This window comes from Phaenicophaeus curvirostris, chromosome 2 (assembly GCF_032191515.1).
Source record: "Phaenicophaeus curvirostris isolate KB17595 chromosome 2, BPBGC_Pcur_1.0, whole genome shotgun sequence".
Taxonomy (NCBI): domain Eukaryota; kingdom Metazoa; phylum Chordata; class Aves; order Cuculiformes; family Cuculidae; genus Phaenicophaeus; species Phaenicophaeus curvirostris.
This window is the reverse complement of record NC_091393.1, coordinates 63,944,417-63,963,549: the sequence shown is the minus strand read 5'-3', so window position 1 is coordinate 63,963,549 and position 19,133 is coordinate 63,944,417. Positions and strand designations below refer to the sequence as shown.

At 36.8% G+C, this 19,133-nt stretch overlaps 1 protein-coding gene across 5 annotated transcripts in view; it reads right to left on the bottom strand.

Annotated features, from left to right (window-relative positions):
- Positions 1–19,133, bottom strand: part of FAM120B (family with sequence similarity 120 member B) — a 97,667-nt gene that overhangs the window by 75,613 nt on the left and 2,921 nt on the right. For all 5 annotated transcript variants that reach the window (XR_011337006.1, XR_011337007.1, XR_011337008.1 and 2 more), the window contains exons 2-5: positions 18,079–19,124; positions 17,315–17,495; positions 10,674–10,769; positions 3,532–3,704 (exon numbers count right to left, since the gene is read on the bottom strand). Coding sequence is in view for 2 of the 5 variants with exons in the window: in XM_069852271.1 (XP_069708372.1) it covers positions 3,532–3,704; positions 10,674–10,769; positions 17,315–17,495; positions 18,079–19,098 (1,470 nt within the window). In the remaining 3 variants the exon portion in view is untranslated. The remainder of the gene's footprint in view (positions 1–3,531; positions 3,705–10,673; positions 10,770–17,314; positions 17,496–18,078; positions 19,125–19,133) is intronic.

Below are 19,133 nucleotides of genomic sequence, written 5' to 3'. Positions count from 1 at the left end.
ACAATATGTCTACTCATCATGCAGCTTTTTCTCTTCTCTTGAATTTTCTTAATAGCAGGAAATACCTTCATCTCCAAAAAATTAGATTTTCCAAAAAATATAAAATGCTTTATAATCAATACCCAGATCAAAACTCACCTCAATGAACCACAGATGTGATAACAATTAGGTTTTCTTTCAAATGCTTACACAGTTATCTGCTGGAAATTTTCAAAATAATTCTAAAGGTTTCAATTACCTATTTAAGTTAAATTTCAAGATTTAACAAAATATATTTGGATTGGTTTAGTTTTTTAGATTACACATTGGAGTGGGAAGAACTCTACTTAGTAGAGTTGCTAGAGCATAGGAAAACTACACTTAAAATATTCAAGTTGGAAAACATAAAATAAAATTTCTAAATTCATGTAACACTAATACTTCTATCAGAAAAAGGAGAATGCAGACATTTACTGTGATGAAAAAGCATTCTGAAATTCCATAAAGACAGACGGTCACCTCAGGAGAAAGACAGTGTCTCTGGACTAGCTGGGCTGATGTCTTGACAGTACCTATCTAGTCCTGATCACTTCCTTCCTCTTATATAGATTATACATGCACACCAAGACCAAATATCTGTTATAAATGCTGAGGCATTAAGGCAGGCTCTAAGTAAGGTTCATAAAGCATTACAATTCTTTAACAAATGGAACTTGAAGGAAGGTTTCTTTGCATGGTGTGGAAATGTGCATTGCAGGCTTACAGCACAGTTAAAAGGCTGCCCAAAACTCTGCATTGCCTTTCTTTTAACAGCTTGATCTTCAAAGAATGTTGTGCTCATCCCACAACTGAGATTTTTCTTTTTTTAGAAAATCAGGCCTTGCTGCTTGTCCCACTGTAAAATACTTGACCCTCTACAAAGTAGTTAAAACTTGCTGAAAGCACAAGAATGTGATGGATATCAGAAAAATTTTAAGCTTTGAGAATGCTCCTTGGTATTCATTAACTCCACCTGGCTGCTAAGATCTGATAATGGCCCTACTTTACCCTGTAATTCTAATCAGGTCTCACTTTTGTGTAGATGGCAACAAGAGAGGTTTACTAAACCTGCATGTTTAATATCTTGCAGTAACAGAAAAAAGTTACTCTCTGCTACAGAACAGTTCTTAATAATTACAAGGTTTGCTAAGAAAAGTAAACCAAAGACTGCTTGCAAGTACAACAACAAGGAGATGTCACTTACAGAGCAGATCAGCCAAAATGCTTACGAATATCAAAATACTTCTTTAGAGAAATATTTTATTCAGCAACCACTTTCACTGTTAGATTTCTTCCAATGGCTTGAACAAGAAACTTCCCCTTTCTTTGGAGGTTCTATAGCTTGATATTTGTCTTTATTCACTCTTTTCCCCAACTTTTCAAGACACATCTATTATTTTACAATTTTAAAATTATATTTGTTCTTAATTTGGAGGGCATTTGAAAAGAACCCTCACTGAAAAGATTACTCTTCAAAGCAACACTTCATTTAAATAGTTAAAGATTTGCTTATTGGAAATTCTTTCTCATTTAAAAAACAAAAAAAAATCTAAAGTTTTCAGCAGATACCTGTACACAAATTTTGAAGAAGCCAGAGAGATTGGAGAGTATGCTTGTTGCTGCAAAACCTAAGTTTAAATTAGATTAAGTGACAAGTAATGAAATTTTTTAGGAAGTTTGTCTCCCTCATATGAGCTGAAGGAAATGATGTTAACCTGCTCCAAGACAACTTACAACTGTCCAACTTAAATAACTTTTAGGGTAATAATCCACCTTCCTACTCTAATAGACTGAAGTGTGAAGTAAAGACAAGAATTAGGCCACAGTTAGACAAGCATTGTTTTCTCAGCTATAAAACAAATGGAACCAGTATGGCCAGCTCAAAGCATCACTTCTTGACACTCTTGCTCTCATGTTTCCTCTCAAACAACCCAAGAGCACAAATGGACAATAGCAGAGAACTAATCAAAGTTTAAAACAACTCAGTGATGAAAAACATTTTAATCCAAATCAATTCCCTAGTCTGGTTCACAGGGTAGATTGTATCAATGCAACTCAGAGGGCAGAAGAAAATCAGGAAAACAGGACGGTGTTGAGAAACTGGCACTGTTATGAAAAACCTTCCATTAAACTAAGCCCTTTGCATAATGCCCCTGCTATTGAGCTGCAAAACTGTTTTCACCTCTGTTTTTAAAATTAATTATTGCATAATAAGTTCTGAAAAACATCTCCTTGACAAGCATTTTTTTTCCCCATGTTATATATAACCTGTGATCAAGGCTCAGTAAATCCACATAACTCTGTAGGTGTTCTGTCCTATTACTGCTCAATCCCACTAAAGAAACTCTTCTCAAATAATTTAGTAATCATGCTGTGAAAGGGTCTACAGGGTAGCACAATAAATAAACACTGAAAATAGCGAAATAAGTGAAACCGTGATTTCATAGCCAAACACTTAAAAGTATGTTAAAAGCAAAGTAGATTACATGTATCTTGATGAATTGAAACTGTAAGGTGTGAAATGATGCTTAATGCATTTCAACTTCAAAATCTTTCCATTTATATTCTACTATACAAAAAGAAAACAACAGCTATATGGATAATTGTATATTCCCATACATGCTTCCTCAATGCATTGCCTAAGTTTGAGCAAACATGTATGAAGGAAAACGAAAGGAAAAGCTTGTTTTCCTGTATCGCACAGCAGTATAAAATTGTTACTGAGGAAAGTGAAGTTTGAAAAAGCAAAACAAAAGACAAAATGCAGTTCAGTTTAAGTAGAAGTACATCAGAGTTTATCAGGTTAGATAAAGGCATTATAATTTTCTCATTCTCAGAGAGAAAAATCTGCTTGCTAGATCAGCATTTGAAAGGTGACAAGTACAGACAATGAATATTAAATAACTAAGAGAAATGTAAATGATAAAGCAATACTGTATTTAATCTTGTGTTCCTTTTAATTACAATTAAAGTAGACTGCAGGCAGACAGATGTTTGGAACTCTAACAGAACTGCTACCTAATGATCCCCTATTACTCAGAACGTTATTAGAAGAGTCGTGTCCTCAATTCTGGCTTGAAACTGAGTGGATTGACAAGCTGGAGATCACTAAATATTTATACTGTCTGTTTGCAGAGCCTGCATAGTCACTGGAAGGAATGGCTTCTTTTGAGGACACAAAGGAAACACAAAGAGAGAAGTTTTAATTTGCAAACAGGTCCCAAAAAGTGGGGGAAATCCTTCAGTTTATACTCTCTCTGTTAAAACACCCAAGGGGCTTTGTTATGCACATGTGAGCATAACTAAAAAAACACCCAAGTGTTTCTTGAACAGGATAATGCATATTAAATGGAGCAATTAAAAATACTGTAACACAGTACTGTTATATTTAATCAGCTATGCCTACAGAAAAGATTAAGAAAAAAGAACACCACAGGCTAGCAAGAAACACTGTTATAGTAAATCACATCTATTAGGGCTAACAGCTGCAGAAAAAGTGACTGTCCCAGTTACCTGCATCATAAGATAGGTCAGCAAGCAGCAGAATGCTGCAACAGGTGCTTCTAGAGCTTGGAGATCTTCCATCTCATCTTGAAGGTGAAAGCATGCCAGAAATGTACTATATCGTTGCTTTTCCACATAGGGTCCTTTGGCAAACCACAATGTTTTCAAATTAGGTGTTCCACCTACAAAAGAAATCTATTATTTTACCTTGGCAGCAACAAGGTAAAACATGCCTGCCTCATTGCAATCTGAAAGGAAACAACTGATCTGCTCTTGGCATTTGCGAAGACCACAGAGATAAAAATAAAAAATATTTGACAAAACTTGGCATTTGAAAAAAGACCAACAAACAAACCAAACATCCCAAAAAATTAAGGCCTGTAAACAAACTATATTTAATACAGGCATGTTTAAGCAGACTGAATTCCATTGTTACAACAATACAGACAACTTTGAGACAGCAGGCTTTTACGCTCGTAGGCAAACTTTGTTCTTGCAAAGTGTATCCTTTTCCTTGGGGATCCACAGCATTAAATAAGGTGAGCTTCTCCATAAAATAGCGATTTAGCAGAAAACCACCATATCTATGCCTTCTCTCTCTTCTAGAGCTAGTGTATCAGGAATCCTTGAAGGATCCTCACATTGCCTCCGTTATAACCACCTGTTTTAATGAACAGACTGGTGACTGGTTTGCCATTTGCTGTCAAACACACATTCTCCACAAAACACTGCGCTGATATGACTCCTCTGCAGTAGGTTCCACTTTGGGAACAAAAACCAAGGTGATCTGGTAAATTTGCGCTCCTTTGGCTACTGTATGAAATGTGATGGCAAACACACACAAAAGAACTGTTATCAATTTTGTATAAAGTCTTTCCAGACCTTCTATAGTATCATTCACTCTGGTTTCTAAATCCTTAATATTTACCCCACGTTGCCATGTCCCAACATGGCAACGTGTGAACTAATGTAAAATTTGCTCCCCATTTAAGTTACATTTAATCCATTATCAAAATAAACACCAATGCACGTGAAATAACAGAACAGCTAACTGGCTATGCCTGAGAATCCCAATTAAAGACAGAATCCTCCCATAAAGTACTGCTGCTTCTGTAGTTAAATAAAATGAGGTGTGAATTTTAAGTGTGGACTAATTAAGCTACATTTGGTAACACCTTTTCTTTTTTTGTGTGACATGCAGCAGCTGCAGTCCAGTTAGGAACACTTGATTATAATAAATGGTTAAACTGACAAGGTGCTGAAATCTACATAGACATGTTTGTTCAGCAAAGAAAGCCCATTAACCAAATGGTATTTGTTCTTTGAAGAGGGAGAAAACTAGAAGATTGGTAAGAGTTTTCTTTCTTCATACTCCAATGGATGTTTCTTTTACTATTTTTAAGACTAACTCTCCCATCAAAAGTTTTAACTATGTAAAGAACTATCATCATACAATTTGTAAGTTTCCAACCTTATTTTGTAGGTAACATACGCATTAATTAAAAATAATAGTTGCTCGACTGGAGTCAGAAATGTGGGTTAGTGATAACACTGGCAGTGACCGGGCCAGTACAGACAGCACAATAAAACTCAAAGTCCTGGTTTTAATACTGGTAATTGTTGCCTTAAGAGGAAAAAAAAAAAAAAGCAGCAGAGACTGACTTCCAGTAAGAAAAGCAAATATAACATGCATAAAACCAAAACAATGTAAACCTTTCCTACCAAAGCTAAGCAACTTTAATGTGTGAGACAATTTTCACAAGGATAAACTTAAATAGTTTTCCTGGTTTCTGCTTTCTAGAAGGTTCCTGCTTTCTAGAAGGTTCCTAATCAGCAGCATATGAAGAGATACACCAAGAATCAGTTCAAGAAAAGTACTCTTTCCATCTGTGCAGTTTTATTTTAAATGAATTGCGTCCAAGGGTATACCTAATAATAGAAATCCTTCTTTCTTCAGAGTAAAGCCATGAACTACATCAATAACCAAGATTACATATCTATATTAAGGGAGCTCAACAAAAAATTCAAGATATCTCTTCCATAAACAGTCTCTTACACTTTAAGAAACGGCATCTACTTGTGCCTGGGAAAAAGAGGTAGTGATGAATTACGAGTTATTTACTCTGGGAAAGAGAATTTGACATTATCTCCTTCTGGAATACACCAACTGAAAGTGTTACTTTTCTGAGTAATTACACCCATTATATAAACCCTTAAATGAAACAAGTAAAACAAAGAAACAAATACACTGAAATTTAGTGTCTCTCCCATCATGCATACAGTCAATCTAAGATTCATATACAGTAGACCACCAAAACCGTTCTCTGCTGTAGTTATATCCTCACTACATACTTTACCGCAGTTAGAAACATTCCTGAAAGAGAGAAATTTACTTGGATAGGGAAAGAAATATTTTACTTTCTGAATACATCTAAATATTTACTAAATTAACCTAAAAAACCACCCCAAATAATGAGTAACATTAGGGAAACAGGACAAAATATACCTATATATAATTGACATCTTTAGTCATGAGAAAATTACCTATCCTATTAGGATTGCAGGAAGCAGAAGTTCCTATGAATTACAAAGAGATACTTGAACACTGCATATGCTATGGTTATCCTCAACACTGCACAAATCTGTGTGAAAACTCTATTCAGTACCACGTAAACTGTAGTCCTTGGGTCCTCCAAGAAGAGGAGCATCACACAAAGATCTCCACAGAGGTAAAGAGATATTATTTGCCTAAACACAAGACTGGACAACCAACAAATTAAGAGAAAAAACGCTATTCAATAATTTTTTTTCCCCTTTTTCCTTTTCACTCAAACAATTAGACATTGTCATATAGAAAGTATTATGATAAACAAAAGCACTTCTTCAAGGGAATACATAAATATTTATTTCATTTGTTTGAGCTTCAATATCTGATTTATGAATATGCAATGTATGCAAAAGTTGTAGAATGCATTAATACTATGGTACTGTTGAACTCAAGGATTATACAAAAGTGAGCCTCACATTCATAGCATCTTAAAACGTGTCATAATTGTGCGTATAAATACAAATATATAAATGTTCTGGTTTGAGCTAAAGTTGAATCAGTTTCCTAACCTTTCAGCTAAGCCTCATCTAAGTAAATTAATTTCTGAAAGTTAATTGCAATTTTTTCCAATAGTGTTTCCCTCTAGGTGTGATAACACAGGGCACTGGTATGCAGAAAGGTCATTGCTTATGCTTATTCCTATAGAAACCAAGGCCACCCTCAAGCAGATTGAATGCCATAAGTCAGAGGCAAAAAAGGGTCACATCTGCAAGGAGGTGCAGACAGAACAGGTGACCCAAAACTGATCAACAGAGTATTCCACCCCATATACGTCATTCTTGGTATAAAACTGAGGGATCACAAGGGTCTCTCTCTCTCTGCTTTGATGGCCAATATCCAGTGACAGTTCTGTATGTCTTTTTAACGTGATACCTAATCCCTGTACTCCTGAATCAAGTTCCTGAGTCCAGCTCTGAACCTTTCACCATGCCACCTCTGCAGCATCTGTAGTGACGTAGTCATCGAGGGTGGGGGGCAATTTCATATATTTGTATATATTTTATTATTTTCTTATTAATGTTTCATTAAAGCTGTTTTAGTTTCCAAACCACAAGTATGTTTCTCTCATTTCCCTTTGCCTGGGAGGTGGGGAGGGAATTGGGACCAACTGTTCACGTTTTAGCTGGCACTCAGGCCAGGCTGGGGCTAAACTGTGACAATAAAGTTAACTGTTCATGTATATTTGAAGTCGTGACTACTGAAATTTCATTTTATAACACCAGTAATAGAACCTTAACACTTCATCGTTTTACATACTCATAAATACTGAGCAATAAAAATGAGTTTATATAAATGTACTTGCTAGGAACACTCAACATTAACTTGTCAACAACCGTAGCCAATTTTAAAGATGCCATAAACCCAAATGCCAATTAAATCTGACCATTAAAGAAGCATTCCAGAGACAGCATTTTGAACATAAGTGTATTCATGACATATTCCTGTAAGATACAAAGCTTACAATACTGAAAGTACGTCCAGACTCCTGTTGTATGAAGCTACAGTATCCTATACATTTCCAGAAATAAAATGAAAAGCAGAATCCATACATTTCCAGTAAAGACTTTAAAACTTCCTCTGTTCCACATAAACTGCACATATCTAAAATAGACCTGCCATGTTCACAAGATATGGATGTTAAACAGTATTTTCTTGGATCACAGATCTTCTAACAAAATTCACGCTCTGAGACATTTTTCACCAATTTAAGTGTTGCTCTGTCAATGTGTGGGAAACATCATAATCACATTCACTCAACTAAAAGGAAACATTCCAGAAGGGAGAAATAGAGATAGAAAACGTGAGCAAGCCCAGACGCTAATTCAGAAGTCCGTCTCTCAAGAAAAGTACATATACCTGATGCTCATTATACTTTAAACATGTTCTATGGTATCATCTTACAACCTTTAGGATTCGATATTTCATTTCTAAAAATATTCAATCCATCACTAGCAAGCCTTTCAGATGCAACACTTCAGCTGTTTCACACACACAAAAAATCTGTGGGAATTCCTTTTTTTTTTTTTTTTTTTTTTTTAAGATCAATGCAGAATTTAAAATATTTCTGGTTATGCACATTATAGTTCAAAGTGGTTATCAAATATTCTTTCTTCAGACTTTTTAGTATAAATCAAATTCAATAGTGAGGATTTCCTGTATTTTCTCATCAGTACACTTGTAAAGCAGTTGTGATGATGAGGCTATTTTTTTCCAAAAAAAAGATAAAACAAAGGACCTTCCCAGATTAATTGCACCTGTGATTTTTCTAACAGTCTCCAGTAAGGTTTTTTCTTTTTTTGAGTAACCTGATCTTGATTGATAGCTTTGAACTCTAACTTCCTATAACAACTTCTTTAAATTTAGCTCTAAATATGATCCCTGCCTCAGAAATGTGATGCGCTGTTGAGAACCTTATTTGGTGAATTAGAAAGTCGTGCTGTGGAAAATAAAAGATGCATGAGCGAATGTAAGGCATACAAATATGGACTGTAAAAATTTTAGAAAAATATTTGTTAGCTGAAGGAATGACAACAGAGCACTAAAAATAAACACTAGAAGTCCTCCTCCCCTTTTTTAATAGTCTGCTTGAACAGCCTTTCATTACTGAGTTAAAGATTATGGCTGAGAAGATGCTGTTTTTATAAACTCCTCTTACGAGGTTGTTATAAACACACACAGCGATTTTAAATTTTGTTTAGTGTCAAAATGAAGGTGGGTTCTATATGTAGAATGTTTACAGAGCAGTAGAATCGGAATACATGATACTAAGTGGATTTCTCTCCAGAAAGGGAGGAAGGTACTATAGTATCTGGGACAGAAAATTTTGCAACAATAAATACAGTATATTTGCTGAAATCATGCAAACTGAAATGTAACTACATAGGCATGGTTTATACTTCATTAAGTTTGGTTTGCTTATTTTACAAACTCATGTTCACCGACCACTGTACACTGAAATAAAACACTTGTATGATGCAGACCTATCAATTTTTACTCTGTATATTCATATGCATCTGGAAAACTTCACAGCTATCACTTTCATGCTATCATCAAGTCAATTAGCTAATCACTCTCCTAATATTGTATCAGGGTACTACTGCATACCAAATGAAATCTTATTGGTACTTCGTCTAAGTAACTCATTTATTTCAAAACAGTTCCTTTCAAAAGGATTTTGAAAAGGTTGCTTTCTAAAACGCAACTATTTTCCCTTCGTCCTCAAATTTGAAGACAATTCTAAATATGTGAGTTTCAAATATAAAGATAAACATACGATCTCAGTATACCTTAAAAGAAAATTTACAATAACCCTAGAAAATTAAAAACAAGCAGGTTCTAAAACCTAGCCAACAACAATTAAAAAAGGGCATGCATCTCTTAGACCAAATCAGAACAAGGACTGCTACAGAAAGCTCTGGGTACTGAGGGAAGAAGTGCTGCTAATTGCCCTCAAAAAGTCAAACAGATACTAATTTTTCTTAACAAAATACCGATAGTATTATCTATCAATGGAACTAATTAATTTCATATAAGAAAAAACTCTGATCTCCTAATCCATATGATAACAGATGATGGAGAGAGAGAGAGTGTGTTGTGAGAGTACGGATAGAGGGGTTATGACTGCAATAGCATGGACAAATAAACAATTAGAACAATTTCCCCCCCTGAAATAACAAAATTGATACAGTACTGTTTACTTCCTATCCTAAACTTGTATTGCATGATACAAAACAGCGATAGAGAGTAACATATACAGTACCCAATCTTTTCACTAAAGTGTATTACACTTCCCTGTAAATGTACAGCATTCCTCATAACACTGATATCACTAGGAGTGTTCATGAATGTGTCTTTTTATCAAGGGAAAGAAGATAAAAACACACAAAACACTTAATGCTTAAAACAGCAGAACACCTTCACACGAACAGATAGCCTAATTATATTTTTATTGAAAACTACATTCTCTTTTTGGATTGCCAGAGGTGCTCCCTGGAAATTTCCCATCCCTGGAAGTATTCAAGGCAAGGTTGGATGGGGCCTTGAGCATCCTGATCTGGTGGGAGGTGTCCCTGCCCATGGCAGGGGGGGTTGGAATCAGATGATCTTTAAGGTCCCTTCCAACTCAAACCATTCTATGATTCTATGATCTAAATATGACTCTTTTTTATATTCTTCATCAGTCTCGTTAACACATTCACTCAAACAGCTTAATAGAAGAAATTTAATATGGCCTTATACACCGTTTACCCTGGCCTCAGAGCTGTATTTAGAACCTCTAAGAAATTTTTTGCTTTGTAGTGATGATGTTTGAATTAGTACTGGGTTTAACAAGACATAGTAATAACATGTAGCTCAAAGCTGAATCCTATTATAATTACACAGGATAATTAAAAGCAATAACAGGCATGCAGTATTTCTACTTTAGCTACTTGTTCTCTACAGTTGTTTTGAATTCCATACCAAACATGAGATGATGGATTGTCTAACTTGATTTTAGTGACATTATTATTACAGTTCAGATTTAAATGCACTTTTACTCTACCTGGAATAGAAGGTTGTACAGGTTGTATCAGCTCTGGCTGCTGGAGAGAATTTCCAAAATAGACAAACCACTCTTTTACCAAAGGATAGGCTCCACCTAAAAAAAGACAGAATTGGATCAGTGAGTCAAATGCGAGTATTGACACTAGTGTAAAAGCTGGAAGCAGGATGATCAGGATTGTAAAGTAATAGAGGGCATTTCATAACTACTTGTTTGCTCAGCCTCTTCAAAAACAAACCGAGAAAAATTAGTTTTAATATCTTTATGACAAATCATCAGAATAAATGAAGAGAGTTTGTGTTATGTACTAAAAACATGAGTTTGGAGTTGGGAACTGTAGCCAAAAATGTAAGTACAAGAGTCTGTGGAAAGCATTCTAAAACGGCTTTCAGCCAATTTTAGGCCTTACCATTCCAAGGCAGTTCAGGAAGCTGTGGAGGCATCTGGCATAGCTTAGGGACCTACATAAGCTACCTCAGTCTCTCAGGGCTGTCACACTGCCAAATATGAAGGCAGTTCTTAATATGATTCTCCTCCCAACTTGCCCTGACATTTCCTGTGTCAGGGTTTGAGACAAAATCTTTATAAGGAGGCCTTGATAGCTATTTGAAAGCTGACAGCAATGAAGTCATCCCACCATCAGATGCAGAGCTTTTACAGCCCATTGTTCCAAACCTTTTATCTAGTATAAAGGGATTGTTTATGCATAATAGCTCAAGTGGCTTCCTACCCCCTAACCTCACCTCTGCCCTGCCTCATAGCATAGTATAGGGGTGCCTCTTAAATTAAAAATTTCACCACTTGGGTTGTGCATCTAACTACTTGATGCTTTAAAAAAAAATTAAAATAATCTCAGAAAAACCTCCAGCTTTTGAGAATTTTTGAAATGCAGTTTATCCAATAGTTAGCTCATAACCATTCCAGTGCAAGTCTTCATTAAAAAAACAAAACAAAACAAAACAAAAACCCAAAACAATGAGAATCTTTATTGCTGTTACAAATGGTGCTTCTTCATTCTGTCCACATTTTGCTTATGGTAACTATGTCATAGTGCCCTAAATTTCCACTCTCTGCAGTCTGGTAAACAGTGTGAAATAAATAGATTTAGCTAGTCTCAAGCACTTGGAGTAGTGTTTTTGAGTATTTTCCTGGCAAATCTCAAAGTTTTTTTGGTTTTTATTTTTTTTTTTACTTCCCTTGTCCCTTTCCAGATCCACAGAATTGCATAATCCCTTCCAGATCTCACCCAGTGATGAAGCCACTCTTCTTAAAAATTCCTGGTTTTTATTCTCAATTCCAGTCACCCTACACTTTGCTGCACAAATATTTCTGATGCTACATTATGAACTCTAATCAAAAACTTCATCCAGCTTAAAAAATAACCCCAAATGAGTAGTGCACTATGCTGCAAGGGCTGAAATTTCTCAAATGGAATTCTAGTATCAGAGGTAATAGATGGGGAAAAGAACAAGACAAACTCTGTTTTACAGCCTGGCTGCTTTTTCCTTCCTTACCCATGGATCTGCAGCATAAATTCCCAATAAAGGTGAACAATCGAAAAACCAACAGCTGAACTATGGAAACAGCATTACACCTGGCTTGCCACGCTTCACTGTTCAAAAACTGATTACATTAAGAATAAAATTAAAAAATGCCTACACTGGGGGGAATAAAAAGCCTTAAAATGCACATTCCTGTGTCTAAATAGTCTTACACCTCAATTATAAATCATTGACTGCAATGTTATTTCATGAACAGAACCCTCCAATTTAACACACAAAGTCAATTTCAGAAACTTTCTGATGTTTTATGATTCTCTTTTAAGATTTTCTATGTAAATTACTCTGCTTTACTCAATGTACTCAACTAATTGAGCCTCCCCAGTTCTAGCCTGGCTTCTTAAGGAAGCAAGCCTAATACAATTAGGACATCTGTCATAATTAATTTATGGATGTACTGGTCTGTTACAACTAAACTTGACAGAGGAGAAAAGTTTTCAAATATATTAAATTCCTAAACTTTTTGTGAAATTGGTGACTCAGCTGACAGAGGGATTCTATTAGGGCACCAACTGAAAGAAAGGCAGGAAAGTAAAGCTATCCACAGTATCCAAACACACCAGATGGCAAATCAATACACAAGTACCTATGAAAGCGCTACAGCTGAATAAAAAGGTAGATGGGACTTAGGGAAAGCAGAAAGCAATAAGGAACACACCTGAAAATACCATATATTGCAGGAGGGAGTTGTCAAGGACATGGAGAGAAGTTAAGAGGATGTTAGGGAGAAGCTTGGAAATATAAAAGTTTGCTGAGGGGAAGCTGGCAGGGACAGTCACGCTTTATGAGTTCCACAACTCACAAAATAACTTATCAAAATGTCTCTCGATTCCAAATGCCAGTAAAATACTATTTTTAGATCATCCATCGAGCATAAGCACAGTAAAAGGAGAAGCCAGTAAGAAATCTCTAGTTTTGCTCTTTTAATATATGTGGATGTTGGTACAGGATGTAGCACCACATCAGCTGAGTGTTTTTCACTATTACAGACCATTAGTAACAGAAGTATATTACTGCTTACATAAGTAGCCAAATAAATATAGCTAACAGCAAGGTCCTGCAAACTAACAGCACATTAACATACCAAGAACAAAATTGATACACGATTACTAAATGCCAATCCTCCCAGCAAAGAAATATCTCTGGAAAAAAACAGTCATTTTTCAAACTTTTTCCCTACAATGCACATACAGAATATCACCAGTGAAATTAAAAAAACACCAGTTCCTTTCGTTTAAATAGATTCCGAATGAGCTGTGGAAGCACTGCTTAGACAGCCTAAGGGATATTTCAACTATGTGCAAAATACCAAAACATGAGACATTTGGAAATGCAGTCTTACACATATCCTCTATCTACACCTGCAAAATGCCAGCCCTTCTGAGCGGTCACTGGTGATAACTGGCAAAAATTCTGCTAATGGACTGTTTTGGACAGTGTTAAAGCAAGGATCAGTCTGGTCTGCTAATGTTAGAACTGGGAGTGATGCCAGGACTTCCAGGAGCTGGCCATGGACTTAGGCTACATTACATAACCTCCTAATTGGCGAAAGCCATGCAGGTGCAGGTATTTCCATGGACTGAGCTATTGCCAAAACTGCCAGCTTTGTTCTATACACTTTGCAAACAAAAGAGTGAGCCTGGCTGGCCTATCAAGATACATGATTTATTGTTACTTTTCCTTACTACTTGAGTTTTTCCAATAGTAATGGTTTCCTAGGAATGATGCTAAAAGTTGACAATTTATATATCACTATATGCAATATATCACTTACTTATAAAGATACCTTTAAAACAACCTTGACCACAAATGCCATGCTATGAGAATCACCGTAAACCCCCTATTTATTTTTGAAGGGGCAAAAATAAGGCTGTAATTTTAGTAACACTTCTGTGAGTAAAATTACGTACATGTTTGCTGAAAGCAGAGCTTCACAAGCAACTCTTGCAGCAGAACTACTAACTTTGTCAGGCAACCACCGATTTGTGCTTTCCCACTCCCTGCTATTCCCTTGACCAGTTTCATCACAGCTGTTTGTGGCTACACAAAAATTCAGATGGGGAAACAGAACCAGGTTAGTTACCTGACTGCAAGAAAGGGAGGGAAGGGCTATTTTCACTTTCTCAAGCCAGGCCACCACGCAGCTGCTCAAACAGCTGCAACAACGCAACCTGAGAGGTTGCACAGGGACTGAAATGAGTGGCTGTGCAAGAGGATTACTTAAAATGGCACCAACAGCAAAAGAAATGCTTATCACACTATGGCTTCAGGCGAAGTGGCATGGTCTAAGCAAGTCATTTCAACATATATAACAACATTCAGCTCCTGTGGATTCTTGGATCTCTTAGGCATGCTTGGAAATCTCAACCTAGACATTCAAAAGTAACAGTTTCTTGTTCCAGGGTAGGGGAGACAGTTCAGGCTATTTTAAACTAGTTCTTACCGAAACTGTAACCTCTGTTGTTACTAAATTTTGGCTGCTTTGCTACCCCTGTTTAATAGTAAATAAGTAGATCTGTAAACTGCAAATAGATCAGTTTCCAACACAGTAATCCTACAGCTGAGGGATCTTAAGCATCTATCCCCACTACAAACTGCAACATTGTGTGGAGTTAGCCAAGTCAGCTTCAAATTGTAGAATCACAAAATTGTTTGTGTTGGAAGGGACCTGAAGGACCATCCAGTTCCAACTGTCCTGCCATGGGCAGGGACACCTGCCACCAGCCCAGGCTGCCCAAGGCCCCATCCAACCTGGCCTTGAACACCTTCAGGGATGGGGCAGCCACAGCTTCCGTGGGCAATGCGTTCCCGTACCACCATCATGAAGAATTTCTTCCTAATGTCCAGTCTAAATCTTTCCCTTTCCAATTTAATGCCACTCCCCCTTGTCCTATCACTCAATGCCCTTGTAAAAAGTCCCTCCCCCGCTTTCCTGTAGCCCCCTTCAAGTACTGTAAGGCTGCTATAGGGTGTCCCCAGAGCCTTCTCTTCTTCAGGCTGAACAACCCAAATCCTCTCACAGGAGAGGTGCTCCAGCCCTTGGATCATTCCTTGTGGCCCTTCTCTGGGCCCATTCCAACAGTTCCATATCCTTATGTTGGTGATTCCAGAACTGGACACAGGATTCCAGGTAGGGTCTCACAGAGGAGAGTAGAGGGGAAGAATCACCTCTGTTGACGTGCTACATCAAATGAGCTACATCAGCAACTCTATCACAATGGCAGCAGAATTCACATGGACTGATTTAATCGTCTGACTCCTAATAAACTTCTTTTTAATGCTAATCAAAAGTAATTCTACATTATGCTACAGCCTACATACAGTATAGGTTACTTTTTTCCATCCTGCCCCTTAGGGAATTACAAAACAAAGTAAACTCAACCTCAACTGAGAGAAACAAGCAAAGGATTCTTACTTTGTAAAGAACAAAAATTCTTTGTAGGTTAAGCAGCAAATTCCTAAAAAATAATGCTGATATTTACTTATTAATTACCATACAGACTCTGATCTACACTCTTGACTTAGAAACAACTGTACAGTATGATAAAAAAATGAGCCCATGAACTACTAGGAATTGACACAGTTAAAACAGTTAGAGTTAGACACATGCACTAAAAATGCAGATTTGATAAGGGTACCCATGCAGGAACACTCTATCTACCTTTCTGGAAGGGCTAAGGATTGAGGGTGCACTATGATTTACTTCGGAAAATCATCTCAGGAATTTGAAGCATGAACTGAGAATAAATAATGCGTTACCTGTGTGTTTATTCTAAAAATCACTTCCTTAAAAGAAGATCTCTTTCACATTCAAATTTCATTTTCAGTAAGATTCCAAATTAATTTTTCTGCATTTCAATTCTAATCATCTTCACCTGAGTACTACAAACGGTATAATACAAATAGTGTCATACAAATGAAAATCAGCCTACTACCTTGCCATTTCACAGCAACAACTGTTAATTAGAGGTTTTGGTCTGGGTATTTCTGAAAACATCAACCAATATCCTGCACTGCTCGGTGGAATAAATAAAACCCAACCAAGTTATAATTGTCTAAAATATTTAGAGGCAGTAGGCCGAAAAACGAAAAATGACAGATGTGCATGACCACTGCCGAGATTTTTGTTACTCTCCTTCCAAATGACTATATAAACTCTGATTCAGTTTTTCCTATTTTTGTTTCCTATTATTGCACAACTTCAATCTCCAGTTGCTGAAGGAAGTCAGGTACTTAATTACCTTTCACTGCCTTTTTAAACACACAGTTTGAATATTAGATTTGACAGTGGTGCACTTTCATCAATAAATTTAAAGTGATTACCAAGGAGAAATCAACATATTAGAAAGAATAAAAGTTCACTACACTTTTAATTTTCAACTCACTGTAAAGGTAACATTTATCTAATATTGGAAGTCTTAAGAACATAAGATTTGTCCAAGGATGTGAATAAAAAATTCTATCTTAAAGCAGAAGAATGGAAGCACAGATATACATACCTGCTACAAAACCTGTTTACATAACAGGATAAATAATTTTCTTTCACTTTCATGAAAGAACTAATAACTACTGACATGACTACTTGCCCTTGTATTACTACCAAAACTATATTTGGCTATCCCCTGTTCTTAAAATTACAGACTGAAAATGAATAGAAGGTAAAGCTGTAACAGTGCATTACTGGTTTACAGAAGCGTATTACGACTCATGAATTCATCAGGAACTACACCTACCAAAGAAACATAAGGTTTCATATCCTCTCAAATTTCTAAAATCTTCTAAATATCATTGTTTTGCTCAGTCTTTTGGTCATTAACAATTTTAAAGGCTCCCTATTTAACAAGATACCCCCCCGCCCAATTCAAAAATAGTATCTCTAAAAGCACTGAAATTGGACAGTACATAGAAAAAGTTCAATTTCATTGTCACATTCTCTTGATTCCTCAAGAACTACGCTTCAGCTATCCACAGGTTTTATCCTAAATGCCATGCTGATGTAACCACTGAAACTACGCATCTGAGATTTCATATTTCAAAATTGGAAGTGTACTTGAATAATGGTGTAAATAGTTTAATCCTTACCTTTTGCAGATTCCAACAAGATAGAGTAAATATGTTGACGAGCAGGACGGTAGATAAGTGCCTGTCCAGGAATCTCTGTGTCACATTCATCTTCCAAAGAATTGCTACACTCAATCTCTCCGTTACTCAGGATATTGAAGATTGCATAATTTTCAGATCGGATATGCTGTTCTTTCGCTAACTGTTTGTTCAAAGAAGGAGGAAAGTATTATCTCAAGAAGGATCAAAGAGTAACAAAATGTATTCATCATTCCAGGAAACAGTACTTTCTCTCTGAAGGATAATTAACGTGATCCAAAAAAATCACAAAATACAGCAAGTTTCCTCATGTCCATCACAAGAGCAATTTCAACTTCTGCATTCTTAGCACAGCTCCCTTTGGTACCTTGACTACATGGGCCATGCACAGCCAACCAGACCATTAACCAGCTGTCGCTGACCTGCAAGTTCTCAAAGCAAAAAACAAGGCATCACATCATGCAACACATGGTAACTGCATCTCTTCACCCAGCTACAGACCTATAGAGCTACCCCCCATTATTTGACCTGCTTGATGCTTCAAAAAAGAGAGGAACCACTTTTAGTAAAATGTGGTCCATCTGCCCTCATCTGATGCATCTCACAGTCCTAACCATTGCTGTGTTTAATAGACAAAAAATTTTGCTCAACAAAATATAAATCAATAGGTTCAGTGTACTCATTACCAACTTCCACTAGACAGTCATGGCAATAAAGTGACCATTAAGCTTTAAAAAACAAGTTACCTGAAAGATTTCCGTATCTTGACACACAGCTGTTTCTTGTTGAAGGGAGAACATTTGGCAGTTTTTCACATTAGGTGGAATCCATGGAGACTGCTGCCCAGGCAAAACATAGGACTCCAATCCTCTGTAAAGTAATGTCTTGTCTGATCCCAAAGGTAGCATCTCTTCCAAGTGTTTCAGGCTGCTGTATGAGCATGGAATTTTTGAGATGTAATTTGCTACAGCTAGAAGTATATTTGTTCTTCTATCGTAGCTGTTATTCTTGCGGGGACTGGTAACTAAACATTTATGCCAAAAGCCTTCCAACATGCTTTCTGGAACAACATCATTGCCCAGCAGGCAAGCAAAGAGAGGGAGGTGTGTCAAACTAAGACCCAACGCACGGCAAAGATCTTCTCGAGAGTACATTTCGGTGACCAGCCTGTCCACACGGAGCTTCTCAATGGAAAAGTAGGGGCATGTATTATAGATGAGGTAGTCACTATCTTGCCCAAGAATTCCTATGCAATTATGTTGCAAACCATATGCAGCCACCTCAAAGTCTGCCTCTTGCAACGTGCATACTGTTTTTTGACCAAGTGACTTCAGTGCAAAACGTGTAAAAGTAGGCAAAGCTGAAGGAACAACGAACATTCCTCTCCCTGGTTGTTTCCTGTGAGTTTTGATAAACTGAAATATTCTGGCTATTTCCTTGTTATTCCGCAACCTCCGTTTAATCCACTCATCTCTCTTTTTCTCTTCTACCACTCCATCGAAGTAAAACACCAACTGGATACCAGCTGCTGTAAACGCTTTAATAAAATCCTCTAAATTGGCAAGGTACTCCTGCCACTGGCCCCCGCACACCCAGGATTCTGGTGTGTACCAGAATCTAACACAACTCATGGCATCTACTACGATAGCAGGAGGGAAATCAGGATGATTGATGCGATGATTTTCTGCCAGCTCTCTCAGATCGACCGTTTTGCATATATCAGGGCAAATTCTTGCCACAAATCCCTGCAAACCTTTAATGCCCATGGCTGATCTCTGAAACTCGGAACAGTCTGAAAGCA